The sequence below is a fragment of the Podarcis erhardii genome, assembly GCF_964252035.2.
Source record: "Podarcis erhardii genome assembly, chromosome: 16".
Taxonomy (NCBI): domain Eukaryota; kingdom Metazoa; phylum Chordata; class Lepidosauria; order Squamata; family Lacertidae; genus Podarcis; species Podarcis erhardii.
Window position 1 is genome coordinate 31,200,981 of NC_138514.1, and position 23,176 is coordinate 31,224,156.

At 46.6% G+C, this 23,176-nt stretch overlaps 1 protein-coding gene across 1 annotated transcript in view; it reads left to right on the top strand.

Moving 5' to 3' along the window:
- The window catches only part of NOS2 (nitric oxide synthase 2), a 36,064-nt gene extending 20,308 nt beyond the window's left edge, over positions 1-15,756 (top strand). The window contains exons 15-27 of the mRNA XM_081843678.1: positions 541-645; positions 742-791; positions 2,116-2,290; positions 4,145-4,277; positions 6,063-6,141; positions 6,528-6,706; positions 7,996-8,159; positions 9,020-9,230; positions 10,388-10,475; positions 11,606-11,727; positions 13,114-13,262; positions 14,114-14,308; positions 15,422-15,756. Of these exons, the coding sequence (XP_081699804.1) occupies positions 541-645; positions 742-791; positions 2,116-2,290; positions 4,145-4,277; positions 6,063-6,141; positions 6,528-6,706; positions 7,996-8,159; positions 9,020-9,230; positions 10,388-10,475; positions 11,606-11,727; positions 13,114-13,262; positions 14,114-14,308; positions 15,422-15,550 (1,779 nt within the window). The 3' untranslated portion in view covers positions 15,551-15,756. The remainder of the gene's footprint in view (positions 1-540; positions 646-741; positions 792-2,115; positions 2,291-4,144; positions 4,278-6,062; positions 6,142-6,527; positions 6,707-7,995; positions 8,160-9,019; positions 9,231-10,387; positions 10,476-11,605; positions 11,728-13,113; positions 13,263-14,113; positions 14,309-15,421) is intronic.
- Positions 15,757-23,176: the final 7,420 nt, after the last annotated feature.

Sequence of the window (23,176 nt, forward strand, 5' to 3'; positions counted from 1 at the left end):
GTCACCTGAGATTAAGCTTGTCCTGCTCTCCCAACGGAGCTCTCCCAGCTTGGTATGGCTGACTATAGCTTTCACTCGGTCCTGTATACCTGAAGGAGCGTCTCCACCCTCATCGTTCTGCCCAGACACTGAGGTCCAGCACTGAGGGCCTTCTGGCGGTTCCCTCTCTGCGAGAAGCCAAGTTACAGGGAACCAGGCAGAGGGCCTTTTTGGTAGTGGCACCTGCCATGTGGAACGCCCTCCCATCAGATGTCAAGGCAATAAATAACTATTTTACTTTTAAAAGACAACTGAAGGCGGCCCTGTTTAGGGAAGTTTTTAATGTCTGGCGCTGTATTGTTTTTAATATTTGGTTGGAAGCCGCCCAGAGTGGCTGGGGAAACCCAGCCAGATGGGCGGGGTATAAATAATAAATTATATTATTATTATTATTATTATTATTATTATTATTATTATTATTATCATCATTCCCTCCACAAAACCTTGTCCCTTTTCTCCAACCTCCCCCCAGCTGCTTATAAATCCAACTTGCTTTTCTAGGTTATCTGCATGGATGACTACGATTCAAGGGATCTGGAGAAGGAAGCCCTCCTCCTGGTGGTCACCAGCACTTTTGGAAATGGAGACGCACCCAGCAACGGAAAAGTAACTTTCCATGGCCATGAGGCAAAATGAATTTCCAGTGTGAGTGAGGTTATCAATGCAATGCAAATGGTGTCTCCTGTTTTGTTTTTGCCACAGACGCTGCAGAACACGCTGCTGTCTATGAAACAACTGAGCAACAGATTCAGGTAACTAACTGTTTTTTGGCTGGGGGTGTGCAGCTCTCATCTTGCCCTTAACAATACTGTCAGGTTTCTGAACTTCTGGCCTTTCTGGTCTGAGATCATGCTTTGCCGTCTGTTCCTATGAGGAGTGTAGGAAGCTGCCTTATTCTGAGTGAGACCACTGGCCCATCTAGACTAGTATTGTCAACACGGAGTGGCAGCAGCTGTCAAAAGTTTCAGATCAGGGTCTCTGTCACTCAGCGACACTCATTTTGCTTGCTGCTCCTGTACTGTTCATTTTAAGGAAATATTTTTAGTTATTAAGGTTGCAACTTTTATTAACCTGATAGTTGAATACATTTAAAAAAACCCACTTTTGATTGATTAAAAGAGTGTCCCCAATTATATAAGGTTGGTAAATCATTAAAAAAAATTGCTTGCATGGAACACTAAACCGTGGTTTGCACTTTGCCTCACTTTTATGTAACACTAAATCCCCCTCCCTTCTCTTCTTCTGGTATGGCTGTAATAAGGTGATCAAATGCCTCTGCTTACATTTTAGATTAAACACAGTTTAACGTTATGTCCAAAGTCGAAACTGTGGGTTTAACTATGGTTTGCTGAAATAAGCACTCTTATGAAACAATGGTTTGACGTTGGCATTTCCCAACAAACCATAAGATCAGTGACACTTTGGTTTGGACGTTGCTGGGGGAGATGGAGGGAGCGCATGATTCTGTGGTTCACAGTGACTTGTCCTCTTAACACTGTGCTGTGTGTTAGATCCAAGCTGTCTTGATGTCTGTAGATCATCCAAAAACAAAAGTTGTTGCTTTTTGTGTGAAAGAATGTCAAACCTATGCACATTTAATTCGTTATTTGAGTAATCAACTAAAATATACAATTAATCAAGCTTTCTTTAGTTAGTTGAAAACCCTGTTAATCATACAAGTGGTGTGATAGCTGGGTGTTCCTGCTGGGCTGGCTCCTTGAACTTTGACAATGTCCCTTCCTTGTCTGGATGGAGGACAGACAAGGGTGTGGATATAGAAAGCAGCTAAAATTTACATTCATGGCTCCACCCGCTTTTGCCTGTGGTCCCGCCCACCACTGACATGTGACCTCAGGAAGGTCACCCAAAATGGAACGTGACCCTTAGGCCAAAAGTGTTTTCCCACCTCTGTCTATTATACGTCTGTCTCACCCATATGCAAGTCTCTCTCACCCAGAGAGGTGATCAGGGCCCCATATATGCTCAGATGCTCCCAAAACCATTCTGCACATCACCCGGTGTTTCTTTTTGATGATATCAAGAGCGACAGCTAACGCAGCTCTCCCCTTGGAACAGATACGCCGTCTTTGGCTTGGGTTCAAGCATGTATCCAGAGTTCTGTGCCTTTGCCCGCACTGTTTACCAAAAGCTCCGGCAGCTGGGGGCATCACCTCTCACCCCGATGGGCGAAGGAGATGAGCTCAATGGACAGGAAGAAGCTTTCCGGATGTGGGCACTCAATACCTTCAAGGTATAATAATAATAATAATAATAATAATAATAATAATAATAATAATTTATTTATTTATACCCCACCCATCTGGCTGGGTTTCCTCAGCCACTCTGGGCGGCTTCCACCTGAATATTAAAAACAATACAGCACCAGACATTAAAAACTTCCCTAAACAGGGCCGTCTTCAGTTGTCTTTTAAAGTAGAATAGTTGTTTATTGCCTTGACATCTGTACCAACAGCCACCAGATTCAGGAGCGGAGAGCGGAAGGATTCGGAAAGACATTGGGTCCAAATGTTGTAGGGAAATGGGCAATGCCATGAACTGGGGTGTTTCCTGACCCCTGTTCCGGGAATCTGGGGGTGGGGGGCTGAAATTAGGAGTTTAGAGGTCTGCAATAGCAGCCAAAGTTGAGGGGGGACGACCCCTTCCCAACAGATATTGAGGGGGCCAAACACACCTTGGCCCCACAGAGTTGGCATGCCTGGTACAGTAGTACCTCGGGTTAAGTACTTAATTCATTCCTGAGGTCTGTTGTTAACCTGAAACTGTTCTTAACCTGAAGCACCACTTTAGCTAATGGGGCCTCCTGCAGCCACCGTGCCGCCGAAGCACGATTTCTGTTCTCATCCTGAAGCAAAGTTCTTAACCTGAGGCACTATTTCTGGGTTAGCAGAGTCTGTAACCTGAAGTGTATGTAACCCAAGGTACCACTGTACATTTAATTGGGTTATATCCAACTACGTTTTCCTCAGAGTAGACCCATCGAAATTAATAGGCCAAGTTAGGCTGGTCTATTCCTTTCGATGGGTCTACTCTGGGTAGGATGAGCATTGGATACAAGCTGTTATCTCCCAGCCTCAGTCACCGGTTTCTTCAGTAATCATCTCTGCTCTTGAATGCACCTGCAACTGACCAAACTGTGCAAATTAGTGCAGACTATCAAGGAGAGTTAACACCACTCTTTGGCCCTCCAGATTATTGGCCTCCAGCTCCCATCAGCCCTGGCCAGGACAGCCAATGGTCAGGGATAATGGGAGGTGTAGGTTGATAGCACCCAGAAAGGCATTGTTTTCCCATCCCTGAGGTTGAGAGGAGTGGGAAGGCTGCAGTGGCTCAGGGCTGGGTGTGAGCAATTTGCACATGCTCAGAGACACCCACTTACAATTGCTTGGAGTTCTGGCTGTGAATTGGCTGGCAGCTGCTGGGCTAAAAGCTGATTGCTGTGCCTCAGTATTCATCAACTGTAAAATGGGACCAATTTCCTCTTGCACATGTAGGTGTCTTATGTGTTTAGCTTGCCATGTGCAGTGTGCGGTATGCCTTCATGGTTTTTTTGTCAGCTGCCTGGTTGTTTGGGTTCTGCTTTTTACTTGTGGAACGCTTTGAGTTTGGATTGTGTGGTCCACCGCATGTGGCACACACAAAACTCCAGCCTTAGCCTCACTCTCTCAGACACAGGACCATCCTTGTTTATTGTGAAATGTTGGCAGCTATGTGAATACAGGAGTAACAGAGCCTATTCCAGGCAATCCTTCCCGGACAGGAAGATAATTGTGTTGCCTTTGCAGCTATCTGCAAGAACTCGCTGAGTTTTCAGTGCTTATGAAATGGTCATTGAAAATTCTTCCCCTCTTTGCTGCTCGCTGCCTGCCCCCATGTTTTGTCTCAGTTCTAGAGAAGAACAAAAATGGCACCGTTTTGCATCATCTTTACATTTAACCTGAACTGATTTAAACAAACAAACAAACAAACAAACATGTTTTAACATAATCAGTTGAAGTGAATTTATTTACTTACAGTCCATGCTAACTCAAGATGATAGCCCTCCATAACTTCAGTCTATCTTCTTCTCTTTCCTGTTTTTTAAAAGATTGCCTGCAAAATGTTTGCTATCCGTGAAAAGCACAAGATCTTGGTTCCGAAAGCATATACATGTAATTCAACCTGGGATCCAGAGAATTTTAGGACTGTGTATGACTCTCAGCTTCTGGACTTGGGGAAAGGTATAATTTCCTCCCACCTTGCCTCTCAAATACTTTTGTGTGTGTGTGCAATATACTGTATTATTATTATTATTATTATTATTATCATCATCATTATCATTATCATTATCATTATCATCATTATACACACCTTCAAATATTTAATAGTACTTAAACCTCTGCTGTTGTTTAAATCCACCATTTTCCTCTCAGCTTCCTCCATTTTTGCTTCACTCAAACTTCTGCTGTTGTTTTAAGCCAGGGGTCCCCAAAGTAAGGCCCGCGGGCCGGATAAGGCCCGAGGGACTCGTTTATCCAGCCCGCGGAGACCCCCACCGCCCACTATTACCGGCACTGCGCTGTGCAGCTGCCCACTTCCTGGTCAGAGGAGCACCGGAAACAGCTTGTGTGCATGCACAACTGTTATTTGCGCATGCACAAGCGTTATTCCTGGTGCACATCCGAGCCGGAGGAGGCCCGTGCACATGCACACAAGCTATTTCCCGTGCTCCTCTGACCCGGAAGTGCACCGGAAATAGCATGTGCACATGCGTATGGGCACACGCTTCCCTGCCCTCGGGCCCACCATGCGATCAGTGCTGGAGACACCGGCCCGAGGGGTGGTAAGTTTGCTGACCCCTGTTTTAAAGCTCCACTTTTGCCCTCTCAGTGTCTCTCCCATCTGCTCCCATGCCATGGCTGCTGCTGTTCTGCAACCTGCCTTCTCTTTTGTTTCTCTCCCCTCTCCTGACTTTGTGGAAATCAAGGATTGCGATGCAGCCCTCCAGTGGGGGGGATCTGTGATGACAGCCTTACATGTGTAAGTGTACAGTGGTGCCTCGCAAGACGAAATTAATTCGTTCCGCAAGTCTCTTCGTCTTGCGAGTTTTTCGTCTTGCGATGCACGGTTTTCCATAGGAATGCATTGAAAATCAATTAATGCGTTCCTATGGAAACCGCCTTCCCCCGACCTCTTCTTTCCGGGCGATTTAAAAGCCCCTGGGAAGGCAAGCAGGGGGGACAAAGACTTTTGCCCCCCGCCTGCCTTCAGAAGAGGTCCAGGACAGGCTTCGCGGACCTCTCCGCAAGGAGCGGGAGCGCTCCTTGCGGAGAGTTGCCAGCGCGCCCAGGCTTCGCGGCCCCGCCGCCCGGCTTCGGGACATCGTTCCGATGCCAGGCGGCGGGGGGAGGCTTTCTCGCCCCGCCGCCCGGCATCGGGACGATGCCCCGAAGCCGGGCGGCGGGGGGAGACTTTCCCGCCCCGCCGCTCGGCTTCGGGACATCGTTCCGATGCCGGGCGGCGGGGGGAGGCGTTCCCGCCCCGCCGCCCGGCTTTGGGACATCGTTCCGATGCCGGGGGGCGGGGGGAGACTTTCCCGCCCCGCCGCTCGGCTTTGGGACATCGTTCCGATGCCGGGCGGCGGGGGGAGGCGTTCCCGCCTCGCCGCCCGGCATCGGGGCATCCTTCCGAAGCCCGGCGGCGGGAGGAGGTGTCCCCGCCCCGCCGCCAGGCTTCGGAGGAGGTCCGAGGACAGCGGGGAAGACGAGCTGCGCTTCCCCACTGTCCCGGAGATTTCCCTATGGGCTGTCGTCTTGCGAAGCAAGCCCATAGGGAAATTCGTTTTGCGAAGCGCCTCCAAAACGGAAAACCCTTTCGTCTAGCGGGTTTTCCGTCTTGCGAGGCGTTCGTCTTGCGGGGCACCACTGTATAGGAAGATATCATTGGAGCTGTAAGCAATCTCCTGTGTAAGCACATCATGCAGAACGTTCCATTCTCCAACTTAGCAAATGTTTCCCCCTTCACAGCACTTGGTGACGTCCATGGGAAGAACATCATTCCAATGAAACTAAAGTTTCGGCAGAACCTGCAAAGTTCAAAGTCCAGGTATTCAAGTCATATTCTGAATATCCCTCTTTTAACCCATCCTAGGCATGGTTCTTCCCCCCCCCCCTTTTCTTTAAAAAAACACTAATCTGGACTTTGGGGGTTATTTGGACTGGAGTCATTTGACCAACAGGTAGAAAGATACTCACACGTGCTGAAGTTTACTGTGTGCTGATCGGCACGTCTCTAAATTTCCCTTTAACTGATTGGGGAAAAACCCCCTGCAATTTGGCAAGGTTTTCCATAAATGGTCAAGAGGCTTTCAGGGAATTTAAGTAAGAGACAATACTTCTCCCCATTAGACACCAGAAATGTATCCTGTCCCAAAGTGTCAACAAGGAAATCCTGTGACGGTTTGATGAGTCTGTTTTCGCTTGCTGTTTCAGTCGAGCGACTATCTTAATTAAGCTTTCCTGTGAGAGAAATCAGGAAGTCAAGTATCTCCCTGGAGATCATCTCGGGATCGTCCCTGGCAACTGCAAAGTTCTCGTGGATGGCATCATCGCCCGAATCACAGATGCTCCTCCGCCGGATGAGATCATTAGACTGGAAAGGCGCAGCGATCGTAAGTCAGGACTTGTACAATTTGAAACCCGGAAACCTGAAACCAAAGCAAATCTCAGAGTCCCTCCAGACATCTTTTGCATTGTGCATTCATAATTACTGGCGCTCATTAGAGTACCTGGGCGGTTGTAAACAACCCACTTTTAACACCATTCGTGTCTGCAAAGGTTTTGGGGTGGACATCCTGCTTCTATTCGGATTGGTGCACATCCTGTAGCTTACTGCTTGAATTGTGTAACTTTTCATACCCCAAACATTCTGTTGCTTGTATGTTTGTTGCCACACTGTTGTGGAACTGTAGCTTAAGATTGCTCTCCAGGCAACAGTAGTGTGGTAACACTGGGGAAGCATCATGCACAGCTAATGAAGTGGAATTATATGTGGATGTTCTACTAAATGTCCACTACTATTGCATCAATGACATATTGCAGAATACAGCTGCAACACGCCCACCCCTGCAGCCACCGTAAAAAGCAACCCATCTGGAGAGGCCCTGCAGAGAATAAAAATATTTTTGGGGAGTGCATATGAATATAGTGGTACCTTGGTTCTTGAATGTAAACCATTCCAGAAGTCCGTTCGACTTCCAAATCGTTCAAAAACCAAGACGCTGCTTTCGATTGGCACAGGCGCCCTGGAAACAATAGCCAACAGCTGCATCGGATGTTCGGCTTCTGAAAACTGGAACACTTACTTCCGGGTTTTCGGCATTCCGAAGCCAAAATGTTTGAGTACCAAGGCTTTTGAGAACCAAGGTTCCACTGTCTACTTATCCACTTGAGTGCTTGTGTAGCTATGTCAACTCCTGTTTTTATTACTGGGTGAAATACTACAAGGCTGCCCTCTCTAAGCTCAGCAGGGCTCCATCCTTTTCTCTTAGGGCTGAAATTGATGGGAATTAGTGGTACAGTTTGAGTAACTTTAGACTCTGAGTTTACTGGCCTTACAGGGGACTTTCTCTTCAGCTGGTAAATGCATATTAGTACATCAAATTCTTCAGAATGCAGGAAGCCAGCCCTGCTATGTTTGGCGGTGGTGGCAATGGGAGGGGTTCCTACTCCGTTCTGCCCTGGACATCTGCCCCCAAAGCCTTTCCTTAATGGTACCTCTAACTGGCACTGGTTGCTGAGTTCAACCAAAGTCTGGAAAAAAAACACTTTTAGGGCAGGAAAACGGCCACACCTATTTCTTGCTCTGCGTCTCCTTTGCGCAAAACCTCATCCCCAGCTGACTTCCTCTTTTGGAGATCTGAAGATTTCTCCCCCCAACTCGTTTCCTCTTCGATTCCAGGTGGCTACTGGACGGCGGACAGCAAGTTCCCAGCCTGCACCCTCTCCCAAGCCTTGACTCATTTCCTGGATATCACGACTCCGCCTTCCCAACAGTTGCTGCGGATCCTTTCTCAGCTGGCAAAAGAAGAGAGCGAGAAGGAGAGGCTGGACCTCTTATCTCATGTGAGTTTTGCCATGATAAAATTGACATTCCCTTTAAAAAATGAAGAAGAAGCCTGCTGAATCATAGAGTTTTCTGGAGTGGGCCTGTTGTTCATTTGCTAATGTTGCTACTGCGTTGTTGCCCATGGGGATAAGGAGAAAATCGATTCTGTTCACTTTTCAAAAAATATGTGTTTATAAATGCATGACACCGCAACATCATACAATACATAAATATGAAATAACTTCAACGTAGCAATGGCGATACAGCACACATTATTATTATTGATTAAATTTGTGTGCCGCCCTATACCCACAGGTCTCAGGGCAGTTCACAGGATAAAATTACAATATAAAAACATGAAATACATAATCAAAACCAAAACAACCCAATAACACTCCCCCAACACGTTTTAAAAGGGCATTAGATGACAATCAACCCAAGGCCTGCTTAAAGAAGAACGTATTTGCCTGGTGCCTAAAGGTGTATAATGAAGGCATCAGGCGAACTTCCTTGGGGAGAGCATTCCACTGCAGAAAAGGCCCTGTTCTCGTGTTGTCACCCTCTGGACCTCTTGAGGAAGAGGCACACAAAGAAGGGTCTCAGAAGATGATCTCAGGATCTTGGTTGGTTCCTATGGGGAGAGACAGTCCTTGAAGTATTGCGGTCCTGAGCTTGCTACATGTTAAAAGTTCACATTTAAATGTGAGCCTGCCTGATTCGCACTTCACAAATTGCAGCCATCCTTTGAAATCCACGTTCCTCCAAATTTTGTGATGCAGAAGGATGTGGAGGAAAATGCCTATAGTAGGGTTAACTCCAACTGTGATTTACAGCTGGCTGGCTCTCTGATGGGCTTTTTGCATGTTTTGCATTTCAGAACTTGGAGGAGTACAACAAGTGGAAGTTTTACAATGGCCCCACCTTCCTGGAGGTGTTGCAGGAGTTTCCGTCGGCCGAGGTCTCAACCTCTTTCTTGCTGTCACAGTTGCCTTTGCTGAAACCCAGGTATTACTCCATCAGTTCCTCGCAGGACCAGGAGCCTGGAGAACTCCACCTGACGATCGCCGTGGTCACCTACAGGACCAGAGGTAAGAGGGCTTCTTGGAGTGCGATGCCGCAGAATGGGAAATTCAGCAGAAGCTGGTCCATTGGGACTAGTCAGGCACTGCCCCACAGACCTCTGCTCTCAGCCCAGCCCACCGACTTGCCTTCCCACTTACAACCAGTCCAGGAAGTGGTCCCAGATGGCAGCTTCCTCCTCTCCTTAGTCCCAGTGTTGCCCCTTGTAGAACTCAGCAGGGAAGAGGATGGGGACTACAATGAGTAGTCTCTGGCTGTCCTTGGCTCTGGTGCCACCTGCTGTTGGGCTCCCTGTCTTCTGCCCTGCCAGTCTCAATGGGCAGCTGGCCCCACTGGGTGACTCCTTCCCAACAGCTTCAAAACAGTGTGATGGCAACATGGCAACACTGTGTTTGTCCCTCACATTTGGCATTGGGCATAGCAATTAGGGAGGCAGGGCAGGAGAGGGAGAGAGAGAGATTCAGCTTGCATTTAAAGGCAGGTCTACCTCGTTTTGCACTTCCTGAACTAAAGCGCAGCCATCATTTGAAATTCCTGGATCTCTGAATTTTGCAATGCAGTTCTCCAACCAAGTTGCCTGTACAGAAGTGCCTGTCCTAGGATAAAGTGTGCATAAAAATACATATATTGGGGAAAATAACACATACACAAATGTGTCTATTAAGGGAAATTTGCACTAAAAAGTGGACACGGGGACTTTTCAAAAGACCAAATAAATCACAGGTGAATGTGGAAATGTAGAGAGTTGAAAAAGTGAGATGGGCAAATTGGACACTTATTATTTCTCTATCTCTGGTTCGGAGAGGGTGGGGAACCAGCGGAGGCTTCGAGGTGGGAGAGCAGCAGGGCCACGGGGCTCAGTGAGCTCCTTGCTAGCTTGTGTGCTTTGGGAAATGCCCAACAATGCTGACACCCGGTATTGACTTAGGCTGGATCCAGACACATCCAAGAAGCGTTTCATTTAAACGCGTTGTAAACTTTGTATGAGAAATCGGGGTGGCAAAAATGGAACTCCACAGTGCCATCTGGTGTCACAGTGTTGTAATGCATAGACAACGCATATAAAGCGCTTTTTCTTTACCCATCTGGCTGAGTTTTAAATCTGACATTAGCCTCTCATGGGGGTAATGATTTAATTGACATTTCCCCCCATTCCTCCACTCAGATGGAGAAGGTCCGGTGCATCACGGAGTCTGCAGCACTTGGCTGAACACTGTCGACCTAGAGGAGACCATCCCCTGTTTTGTACGCAGGTAATGACACACCCAAGAACTGGGCTGTAAGAAAATGTTGGTGAACTCACAGCTTCAAAATGACATGTGGGATGCCTGCAGTGCCACATCTTCCAGGTCAGCCCTATCCTGATTTTGCATAAAGCACATTAACTTGATTTTATGCTTTTGCTGGCCGAAACCAACCAACGCCACCCCCATACAATTTATTTATTTTAATTTATCAGATTTATTAGATTTATATACCACCCTTCATCAAAAGATCTCAGGGTGGTTCACAAGATAAACCACAAATTAATAGTTAAAAAAGAGACAACAAAACAATAACCCCCACTCCCACAAACACATTTAAAAGGCTGTGGAATGTTAATCAGCCAAAGGAATGGTGGAAGAGGAAAAGCTTGGTTAGATGCTACAAAGTAGGTGGCAATGCTATTCCACAGAATGGGGCAGCCACACTAAAGGCCCTGCTCCAAGTTAATGCAGAGTGAGCTTCTGACTGATCTGCTGGCTTCACCATTTGAACCAGGGGCTCGTTTGTTAAGTATAATTGTTTAATTGACACTGAAATGCAGACTGCCTAAATGTGTATTACTGAAGGCTTTGAAGTGGGGAAATTGCACTGGAGTATACTAAGTGGTTTCTGAGCTCCTTGATGAGTTGATAATTAACCATGGTTGCTTTCTGCTAGCTAACACCTGAGTGTTTAACCTTAGATCAGATAGAAAAGGTATTTGGTTGCAAATCTCCATTTTGAAAGGGAGCTGTGTTTAGCATTTGTTCCCAGGCTCCGTGGCAGATGGATGTCAATGAAGTTCTCCCGGAGCACTTCCTCAGGCAAAATGGAGGCTGTAAAGAGAGAAACTTGTGGTTTTAGATCTGTTTGGAGTATTTCATATTTTATAGAAAGCAGAGCCTCTGCTGGACTGCACAAGACCTTGTACAGAATTACTTGGATGTATTATTTACCATTTTTTGTTCTGTTTTGGAGAAAGTTCTGCAAGTAAAGCTTTAATTAAACATGGACCTTGACAATGTTTTTATTCCAAAAGGAGTCAGTTGTTACGCATCCAGTTGCTTCAAGCTGCACAATATTAATATATGCATTATCATTTGGCTATAGCATTACTCAGTTGTTGTTTTCTGTCTAGTGCTGATGGCTTCCGGCTTCCAAAAGACCCACGCGAACCGTGCATCCTGATTGGGCCAGGCACAGGAATCGCCCCGTTCAGAAGCTTCTGGCAACAGCGCCTCTATGATTTGGAAAAGAAAGGTGAAAGGGGACATTTGTCACCAGCTGTTAGGCCTGCATACATACCACCCCTTTAACGGCCACATAAAGCACGTGACTTCCCCCCAAAGAATTATGGGAACTGTATAACCTCCCACAGAGCTACAGTTCCCAGTATGCTAGCAAATGAGAAACAGGCACACTTCAAGATCCAAGTTTTAGTGTATAAATCCCTAAACAGCTTGGGACCAGGAAACCTGAAAGATCGTCTCATCCTTAATATACTCAGCCAATCACTGTGTTCTGCAGCTATGGGCCTCCTGCATATACTTTCCTATCAGGAGGCCTGTTACTCACAATGTCAGAATTTGGCCTTTTGTGTGGTGGCACTTACCCTTTGGAACTCATAGCCACTGCATATCAGACGGGCACCATCTTTGTTGTCTTTTCAGCTAAGAGGGTTTCCCCTTTCCACGTGGCTTCCAAAAATCTTTATCCCCTCTGCTCTCTGGCTTGGATTTGAACTGAATTTATGTATGTGCTGTTTGTTATGTTACAACAGTTTTTGTACATTATTTTATATGCATTATATTGTAAAATCACTTCAGGAGGCTCATGAGAAGCAATTTATAAATGAAAGCAATAATATTTCAACCCTTAAAAAATAAATAAAAATATTTATTTATTTATTAGATTTGTTGATCGCTTTGTATTTACCCAAGGCAACCCAAAGCCACGTACAACCAGACAGACAGACAAACCCCCACATAGATACATTAAAACCAAGAGGGGGGGGGGGGAAATACATTAAGACCATCTCCACCTACTTCTAAAAGGCCACAGATGGGTAAATGCCAAAGGCCTGGTTATAGAGAAATATTTTTGTCTGGTGCCTAAAGATGTCTAATGAAGGTGCCAGGTGAGCTTCCCTGGGTAGCACATTCCACAGACAGGGAGCCACCACAGAAAAGGCCAATTTTGGTGTTGCCACCCTCTGGGCCTCTCTTGAAGAAGGCACACCAAGAAGTGCCTTAGATGACAGTCATTGCCTTTCTGTTTCTTTTTTCTTTGCTATCATGTTTCTCGTTTCTCTGTTTCCTTCTTATAATGCTTCAGGGATGGGCACTGAATTTTCACCCTGAAACTTCAACTTCTGCTGGCCCTTCCTTGCAAAATAAATTTAAAAAAACAATGCTCACCTGCCCCAAAACACCAAACTTAGAAAGCTAGCATTTCAGGGACTCTAGTTCCTGACACACTAATTTTCTATGTGTGTGGGGGGGGGTGCATCTATTGCACAAAGGGCCAGTCACCTCGGTGAGAACTAGGCATCCCAAATAGGCATGAATTAAATTGGGACAGAAGGAGATCTGTTCGCACGCCCCCCAACCCATGCTTGAAAACTGATTTGGAGGCTTCTGATTCTAGGGATCAAAGGGAGGAGTATGATCCTGTTATTCGGCTGCCGACACGCCAGCCTGGATCACCTCTACAAAGACGAAATGGAAGAAATGAAAAGGAAAGGGATCCTTCAAGAGGTCTACACAGCTTACTCCAGAGAGCCTGGCTGTCCCAAAGTAAGTCTCATCATATCTTGAAGGACCCACCTTTAACCCAAACATGCATTTCTTAACCTTTTCCATATTTGCATGGCGGTCTTGCTCCTGTTGCGATCCACCTTGGGTCAGGCCACAAATCACTAGAGCAGGCATCCCCAAACTCAGCCCTCCAGATGTTTTGGGACTACAACTCCCATCATCCCTAGCTAACAGGACCGGTGGTCAGGGATGATGGGAACTGTAGTCCCAAAAACATCTGGATGGCTGAGTCTGGGGGGGGCTGCACCAGAGGGTCCAGACCCACCAGCTAAAGACCAGCGGTCCAGGACATTTATAACAAATTAAATAACTGACCCTTTTGCACCCCAAAATGGGCCACAGGCGATGGGAAAGCCTTCTTTCTGCCTGAGACCTTGGAGAGCAGCTGCCAGTCTAAGTAGACAACACTGTGTTAAATGTTGCAGCCCTAATTTAAAACGTCTCTTGAGAGTCCCCTGGACTGCAAGAAGATCAAACCTATCCATTCTGAAGGAAATCAGCCCTGAGTGTTCACTGGAAGGACAGATCGTGAAGCTGAGGCTCCAATACTTTGGCCACCTCATGAGAAGAGAAGACTCCCTGGAAAAGACCCTGATGTTGGGAAAGATGGAGGGCACAAGGAGAAGGAGATGACAGAGGATGAGATGGTTGGACAGTGTTCTCGAAGATACCAGCATGAGTTTGACCAAACTGCGGGAGGCAGTGGAAGACAGAAGTGCCTGGCGTGCTCTGGTCCAGGGGGTCACGAAGAGTCAGACACGACTAAATGACTAAACAACAACAACAATGGAGCTGAATAATAACATATGGGTTTGTTCTTCTCGCTCCAGGTTTACGTCCAAGACCTTCTTAGGAAAAAGCTGGAGTCCGACGTGTGCAGGCTCTTGCACAGAGAGGCGGGCCACCTCTACGTCTGTGGGGATGTCCGTATGGCCAGAGAAGTTGCTAAGACGTTAAGGGAGTTATTTGCCAAGTATCTGGGCTTGACGGAACAGCAGGCCGAAGATTACTGCTTTCAGCTGAAGGTACGCTGAAAATCTCTTTCTTCTTCATCTATGGCGATCACTCGTAGCCGAGTAAGATTGTCTTCCATGAACACGGTCTTAACAGAAAGTGACTGTAGAGGCCAGTTCTGGATCCACACGTCCTTCCACAGTGGGGACATAGGTTTCCGGAGAGGAGTTGATCACAGTGAGGGTTTGCCAAGCGTGCCTTCATCTTAGCACGTTTCTCCCTTTCATCCTGAGTTCGAGCATCTTCAAAGCCCATGACACCTTTGGTAAAGGCTGTTCTCCAGCTGGAGCGCTCACAGGCCAGTGTTTCCCAGTTGTCGGTGTTTATACTACTTTTTTTAGATTTGCCTTGAGAGAGGCTTCAACCTCTTTGGTTGACCACCAGCATTACGCTTTCCATTTTAAAGTTTGGAATAGTGTACAGTGGTACCTCGGGTTACATATGCTTCAGGTTACAGACTCCGCTAACCCAGAAATAGTACCTCAGGTTAAGAACTTTGCTTCAGGATGAGAACAGAAATCGGGCTCCGGCGGCACAGTGGCAGCAGGAGGCCCCATTAGCTAAAGTGGTGCTTCAGGTTAAGAACAGTTTCAGGTTAAGAACGGACCTCCGGAACGAATTAAGTACTTAACCCGAGGTACCACTGTAGTTGCTTTGGAAGACGATAATCAGGCATTCACACAACATGACCAGTCCAACGAAGTTGATGTTGAAGAATCATTGCTTCAGCACTGGTGATCTTTGCTTCTTCCAGTACACTTAGCTTGTGTCTCCTGCAGACTGTCAGTATTTTGTCAAAGAGGGGTTCAAGTGCTCAGGCCCTGCTCGTGGGTTTCCCATTGCAGCATCTGGTCGGCCACTGTGAGAACAGGATGCTGGGTTCATGGGCCCCTGATCTGATCCAACAGAACTCTTCTGGTGTTCTTAAGTGTATACCAAAAACATAGTTTAGTGCAATTAAAATAAATCCCTATTTTACCCTGGTGCAACAAATCCACTTTAAAAACAACAATGGTTTTTTGTGTGTGTGTGATGGGGAAATTGCTTGAAAAGTGTGGGACCCTCTCCAGTAAATGTTGTGGTAAATAATACTGATTGCTGGTTTATTTCATTTGTTTTTACAGAGGCAGAAGCGATACCACGAGGACATATTTGGGGCTGTGTTTCCCCACGAGAACCAAAGAGAACTGGAAGAAATGAAACTTGACAGAGACATCAGCAACTGGAGACCTCAACCTCAACTGAAATTTTAGCCATAATTTGCACACTTGTCCACATTTTCCATTGTGGTTGGGGGCAAATTTTGCTTTCTCTCCATACTCTGCCTACGTGGAGGCGATTAGCAAGATTTGTCCCATAAATCTCAGCTTTAACAACAACATCAAAAACACAGAACACTACATATTTAATTCTATTTATTCTGTAAATTCCTTTTTTAGTTTGTGTATATTTTATCGGAAGCTTAGTCAGTCAGCTCTTTTTTTAAAAAGAGAAAAAAGAGAATATCTATTATTGGACAAAGGCTCTCAGATTTGTGATCTGATTTTACCCTGCATTACATGTTTTAGAAAAGGGAACAAAAAGTAATCTAGATTTTAAAATGAAACAAAAGAAAGCAAGCAGATTAGCAGGCAAAATCAGCAGCTCCTACTTAACGAACGAAGTGCATATGGAGGCAGGGCACCAATGAGGCAAAGGACAGTGTCATTGGTGCAGCTTGGAGGCAGTCTCATTGGTTGCTCGTCCAGCTGCACCGTAGCCCAGCCCCTCCCAGGAGCCAATCAGCTGGGCTGGGGGTCTCAGGGGTGCGGGGCTTGGAACAGGGTCTGTTACCCATAGGTGCTAGGGGTGCGGGGCACCTGGCTCTCAGGGGCGCCAGGCCGAGAGTCCGGGGCCCGAGAGTTGAATCCGGGGAAGAGCCCACCCATTGGTTGGAGCGCTGTGGCGAGCTTGTCTGCTGGGGGTGGCTCTGCGCCGCAATTTTTGGGGCAACTGAGCCAGCAAGATGCTAAGGCGGCCGCCCGGCTCCGCCCTCCAGCACGCCTGGGACTGGGCAACCTGGGGGGGGGGGCGCCGGGCAGATCTTTGCACCCTGGCGCCGCATATGCTTAAGATCATGGAGATCAAGGCCCAATCTTTGGCTTTCTTTTGCAATGCTCATCACTTTGCTGCGGTCTGAGGCTAGCTGCTGGTTAGACAGGGTTGGGGGTCACCCATAGTTGGATTGACTCAAGTATTTTGGGGTGTTTGCCTTTTCTATAGCAAAGCTTTTTGGGGGTTTGACATTGTCACAGCTTTCTGGAACCACTGGGTAGGAGCCGAACCCTACAATTGTATGAAACTGTGCAAACTGTAACCAACCCTGGTCACATCTGTACTGTGGATTTAAAGCAGTCTCATACCACTTTTATCAGCCATGGCTCCCCCCCAAAGCATGCTGGGAATTGATTAAGGGTGCTGAGAGTTTTTAGGAGACCTCCTCTTCCCCCTCACAGAGCTACAAATCGCAGGTTAATTTAATAGTCAATCACCCTTCCCAGAGAACTCTGGGAGTTGTAGCTCTGTGTGGGGAATAGAAGTCTTTCAACATCCCTCAGCGCCCTTAACAAACTACAGTTCCCAGGATTCTCGGGGAGGAGAGCAATGACTGTGCTTGAACCCATTTCCTGCCTCGTGAGTGTGATCCTTGCTTCCCCACTCCCTTCTTCAGGGAGTGTTGGACTAGGATAGAGGAGCTCAGCGCTTCAGATCCCCTGCACAGCCACCACACGCGGATGACCTTGGCCCAGTCATGTTCTCTCAGCCTAGTCTACCTCATAGGGTTGTTCTGAGAATGAAGTGCACCTCTGCAGGAGCAGGATTCTGTCAGAACAAATGGCAAAAGTGCTAAATAAAATCCAAGCACATCGGGGATGGGGGGGAGCTTCCTGGATCAGGCCAGCGGCCCACCTCACCCGCAGTGGCCAACCAGATGCCATGGGGAAGCCCTGCCCGGGGATAACTGGTGTGAAGAAACTGGTCCCTATCTGCATAGGGGACAGGAACACCCCCCCCCCAAAAAAAAAATTAAAATTCCCTGCAGCAAGAAAAAGAATCCAGTGCTATAAACTGTTGATGCAACCTTTAATTGACAGCAACAGAACACAGGTTACTTGTGTGTGTGTGTGTGCTTGCTAGTTAATTAGTGGTGCTGTTTTAATTTATAAGGGAAATAAACCATTGTTCCTGTTCAGCCGACTCTTGTGTACTTGCTAAGCTGGCTCTCCTGAGATATTTGATGCAATGAATCGGCAGGACTGAGGAGCCCAAGGTCACATCCACGCCAAGGAAGGTTAAAGGAGGCATCCAGTATACCTGAAGGAGCGTCTCCACCCCCATCGTTCTGCCCGGATGCTGAGGTCCAGCGCCGAGGGCCTTCTGGCGGTTCCCTCACTGCGGGAAGCCAAGTTACAGGGAATCAAGCAGAGGCCCTTCTTGGTAGTGGCACCTGCACTGTGAAACGCCCTCCCACCAGATGTCAAAGAGAAAAACAACTACCAGACTTTTAGAAGACATCTGAAGGCAGCCCTGTTTAGGGAAGCTTTTAATGTTTGATGTATTATGGTATTTTAATATTTTTTTGGAAGCCACCTAGAGTGGCTGGGGAAGCCCAGCCAGATGGGCGGGGAATAAATAATAATAATAATTATTATTATTATTATTATTATTATTATTATTATTATTATATCTTCACCAGTTCCTTAGCTACAGCAGAGCAAAACTGGTAAAGCTGATCAGTGATGCTGTTTAGGACTGTGTACACACACTATACATTTAAAGAGTTAACTACGAACCCCAGTTTGACGCATCCATTACTCAGTTGGAGGGGTGGTGTAAAATACCTGACATATAAATGTGTATTTTAATTTGCTGTGTGAAGTGTGAGGCATGCCTTTGGCATCAGCCTGCGCTTTTGGCATGCTCCAGAGTCAAGAGGACATTCGCCCTACCAGGTCATGCCACTGCGCATGCTCCATGCACAAGACTCCACCCACATTATTCACAGCCCCTCCCACTCACAGAGAGGGATCCCCTCCCTTACAAAAGGCCAATGGTAAAAGACAACTGATAATACAATAATATTATTGATACATCACAAATATACGTCACAAAGTAGGGATGCTTGGCATGTAGAAACATGAGCCCATCAGCCACCGCTGTCAATAACCCCAGATCCCAACACCTTTTAACTACACTCTTCCCCAAAGAATAAAGGTATTTACACGTCCCCTAGCTGCAAGGATTTCCTGCGCTTCTCCTTTGAAAGTTTCAGGATTCAATCCACCATCCCGGTGGATTTCTGTCTGGAGTATATGCTGCCCTTGATCGCTTCCTGCCTCCTATTGTGAGGCTGAGTTCACACCTTATGGAGGGGCAAGGAGTACGTGACCTTATGCTTAAGGGATTATGGAGGCAGGGGGAGCCCTGGACCCCCCTCTTCCAGAGGAGTCATTAGCCGTTGGAGCCAAGGAAATCGGCCAAACCCTTGAATTTTGGTCATTATGTGTGAAGTTTCTACAGTTTTCTATATCGCATAGTCCAGTGGTGTCCAAACTTTTTTCAAAGAGGGCCAGATTTGATGAAATGAAGGGCCATGAGGGCCGACCAAAGGGCCAACCAAAGTTGTTATTCTCTTTTAAGGACTGAAGTTTTTGAGCTTTTTTCAGGGTTGAAGTTGTTGAGCCTTTTTTAGGATTGAAGTTGTTTAGGCTTTTTTAGGATTTTACCCCAGGAAATAAACTGCCACAGGGGCCAGATTAAACCGACCGGCGGGCTGGATTAAGCCCCTGAATTGGACTTCGGACATGCCTGGCATAGTCAGAGGAAACTGTATAATACAGTGGAACCTCGGGTTAAGTACTTAATTCGTTCCGGAGGTCCGTTCTTAACCTGAAACTGTTCTTAGCCTGAAGCACCACTTTAGCTAATGGGGCCTCTTGCTGCTGCCGCACCACCGGAGCACAATTTCTGTTCTCATCCTGAAGCAAAGTTCTTAACCCAAGGTACTATTTCTGGGTTAGCAGTGTCTGTAACCTGAAGCATATGTAACCCGACATACCACTGTACATGGTATCTGCTTTTTGCTGCAGTTTTATAGACTGCTTTTCTCAGCTTCTTTGCTGTTATGCATGTATGGTGCTTATGTAAACGGTCGTTGTCCTGGCCTTAGATTGAGGCTGTGGTGGGGACTTGGGATTTTTGGGGACTCGTTTAACTGCCCCGTCCTCCATCCCTGGTTTTAATATTTCCAAGGGCAGGGGATATTTGATAGCAGAGCACATTCTGCCATGCCCTCCCCCACCCGAAGGACAGCCCCATGTGCCTTTTTCTGAAAGCGTATGATGGCTCCAATTTGAGGTCTAGGGTTGTGCAGCTTTAACCTGTGCTTTTGTGGGTTGGTGGTGGATGTGAACTGGCACGCTGGCGTATTATTTGTTTAGCTGGCTTCTTACAATAAACACCACGTACTTTTTGGAGGAAAAGGTGGGATATAAATGAAATAAATGAGCTCTTCAGCTTACCTGCTTAAGAAAGCTGGAGCGGCCAGCCAGATGGAGACGTCAGCTGCCATCTTGGCATCCAGAGATCTCCTCGTAGTTGCAGTTGGCGAATGCGCCCGGCAATTTTCTAATGTTGCCCAGGACTCTACCACCACCACCTGCTGCTTGGCTAAACCAGGCCTGTACATGTTAGGAGTGAAACCCAAGCTAACATTTGTCCAGGATGATTTCGCTAATAGTTTCACCACGCCCCAGGAGAAACTGGGAGTTTGGTGGCTCAGGGAGAGATATTGACAGGCAAAAATGGACTAGGTGTGCCACTGAGGAGCAGCCACCAGATGGCACCAGCAGCTCACAAAAAGCACAAGTTGGCACTTTATTAACCCTGGTGTTGCTTTCACAGGGGAAAGGCAAATCCGTCAATTTGAGGTTCTCATTTTTGCCAATTTGAAATTCAGTTGTCTGCATATCTGCCGCAATCTATCACACCCATTAGGCTTTCAGTGCGAATTTCGGCCAATAAAGCAAGATGAGCGCCGCAACGCCAGAGTCGGCTATGACTGGACCTAATGGTCAGGGGTCCCTTTACCTTTACCTTTTAAGTTACAATCACCAGACCCTTATATATAGTGAGAGGGTGGGGAGGGATATTACTCAGAAGGGTGGTAGGAATGGGTGATTGGCTGATAGGTGTAGTAGACCTGTTGACGACTGTTAACGACTGCAATTGGTCTTACAGGAAAAAGCAAGGGATGGGATGGCCCAAAATAACTTTATCATGCATAATGAGATAAGAATCCAATGTCGCTATTCAGACCAGGTCTCTCCATGGTTTTAAGTTTGGTCATAGGTTGTAATTCAGCAACTTCTCTTTCCAGTCTATTTCTGAAATTCTTTTGTAATATGACAACTACTTTGAGATCGTGTATAGAATGTCCTGGGAGATTGAAGTGTTCTCCTACTGGTTTCTCTGACATGTCAGTTTTTCAGCCAATGTCAATATGACTGACCAAGCGTCCCCACATCCTTTCAAGCAAGCGTCTGAGGTACCCGGTATTATGTATGACATTCGAGCAGGCGAGAGATGCAGTAATTTCAATGATGCTTCTCTTAGCTGGGCTCCCCATGGGGTTTTCGTGGCTGTGAGGGTGCCAAATTCAGTTTCAATTAACACCTTGTGTATGATAGATACCAAACCCTTAGAGAAAGTGGAAACATTAGCTATTATCTGTTCCAGAGCAGACAATTTTCTATCACCTTGAGAACTAACAAATGGTGTTAACCAGAAAAAATAGAACTGATTCAAATTAAACCAGGACCAATTTAAACCAGAAATCTTGTCCATAAGCTGATCTTTCCGAAAAGCCCAGTGCTTAAGGTGGCAGAATTCACCATGAAGTTGTTACAGTAAGTCTCTGGGTGATTTGGGGCAGCCCTGAACAGATGCTGGTTTTATAACACTTGCATTCACCGCCTGTGGTGCAAAAAACTACAGCAAGCTGTCTCCCTAGCTGGTTTGGGGGTTAACCCTCGTTCTGATGCAGGTCAAATAAATGCATCCCCAATCCCCATTCTCTTAGATTCAGGCAGATGGCTAGGGCAGTGAATTGAATGAATGAATGAATGAATGAATCTTTATTTGCGTCAGCTGTTGGTCATAGCAATAAAACAACAATATGAAATACAAAGAACAGAAATAAAAAGTCAATTATATAAAATACATTTTAGGGTTTTGAATCAATAGTCAAATAGTGGATCTTATTCTGATTGCCCAAGCTAAAAACCTTGCAACCTTTGCTGTCACCTGCTCATCTTGATCTGCCAAGAGAAAGGGCACTGTGGCAGTGGTTGGGTGACCTGGAATGGACAATAAAAGAGGGGTGATAATCTCCTTCCTCAAGTCTTTATAAAGAGCGCAAGCCAGAGGGCATGCGCCACCGATTTGGTACTGCCACCTCCACAGGGACATAAGCGTTTTTCGTGTGGAATCTGTTGGAATCGTCCCTCAAGTAAAGCCGAGGGCAATACATTCAATCTTGCAAGAGTAAAAGCGCGTCTATATTTTAGAATTGCTAGGTTATGCAGCTAGGGTGCCAGAGAGTCGAAATGGGAAGGTGGAAAATAGTCCTACTTTGTTCTCTTAGATTCAGGCAGATGGCTAGGGCAGCAGGGAAGGGCCTTCAGACAAGTGTATGTGTGTGCAATGGTAGAGGCATGACCAATTGCGGCTAAGAGCTAGGTGAAATCATAGTTCTAAAAAAAAAAAAGTGTAGACGCGCACACACTGGCCAGCTTTTGTTTTGACTTGAAATGATCATTTTGGGCTTCTCCAAAGTGCATAAAGGCAAGAAGCGGGTGGGGGAGCACCGGCCTGCAATAGTACTCACCTCAGAGATGCCAGAACTGAACTCTGGCTGAAAAAACCACACTGCTTAAGCCTGCATGCTCCCAACCCACCTGGTCAAGAATCTCCCACGCTTCCCAGAATGGGTGATACTGAATAGAGACCAGCAGTGAAATTGGTGCTGGAAGTTTTTCACATCTGCTTCACCACACCTTCAATGTGTTAAGCAGGAAAGGATTTTTCAACCCCCATGAGCAATCTTGGAGAAATAGGTAAAGAGAGCCATGCCCTTGATTCTGGGTTGTCCAACTCTATATCACGAATCCACTTTACAAAAGGTCAGCTCAGCCTATCAAAGGCTTTGTAGACATCCAGCAAGGCTACTGCTCGAAGATGACCAATTTTTGCTAAATTGTGTAACAAAGAGCTTTCCAAACTTTCCAAACAAAGGCTAATTGGGCAGTAAGGTAAAGGTAAAGGGACCCCTGACCATTAAGTCCAGTCGTGGCCGACTCTGGGATTGCGGCGCTCATCTCGCTTTATTGGCTGAGGGAGCCGGCGTACAACTTCCAGGTCATGTGGCCAGCATGACTAAGCCGCTTCTGGCGAACCAGAGCAGCACACGGAAACACCGTTTACCTTCCCACCAGAGCGGTACCTATTTATCTACTTGCACTTTGACGTGCTTTCCAATTGCTAGGTTGGCAGGAGCAGGGACCGAGCAACAGGAGCTCACCCCGTCATGGGGATTCGAACCACCGACCTTCTGATTGGCAAGTCCTAGGCTCTGTGGTTTAACCCACAGTGCCACATTACACTAAATCAGGTTTCCCCATTTTGGGGAGCACTGTTATTCCCATCTAGGATTTCATTAAATAGTGCCATTAAGTGTGTACATAACACATTGCTAAATTGTTTGTGGAACACCCTGTAAGCCAGTCAATGCCCAGTGCCTTAGAGCTTTTTAGATTTTTAATGGCTCTTTGCACCTCTTC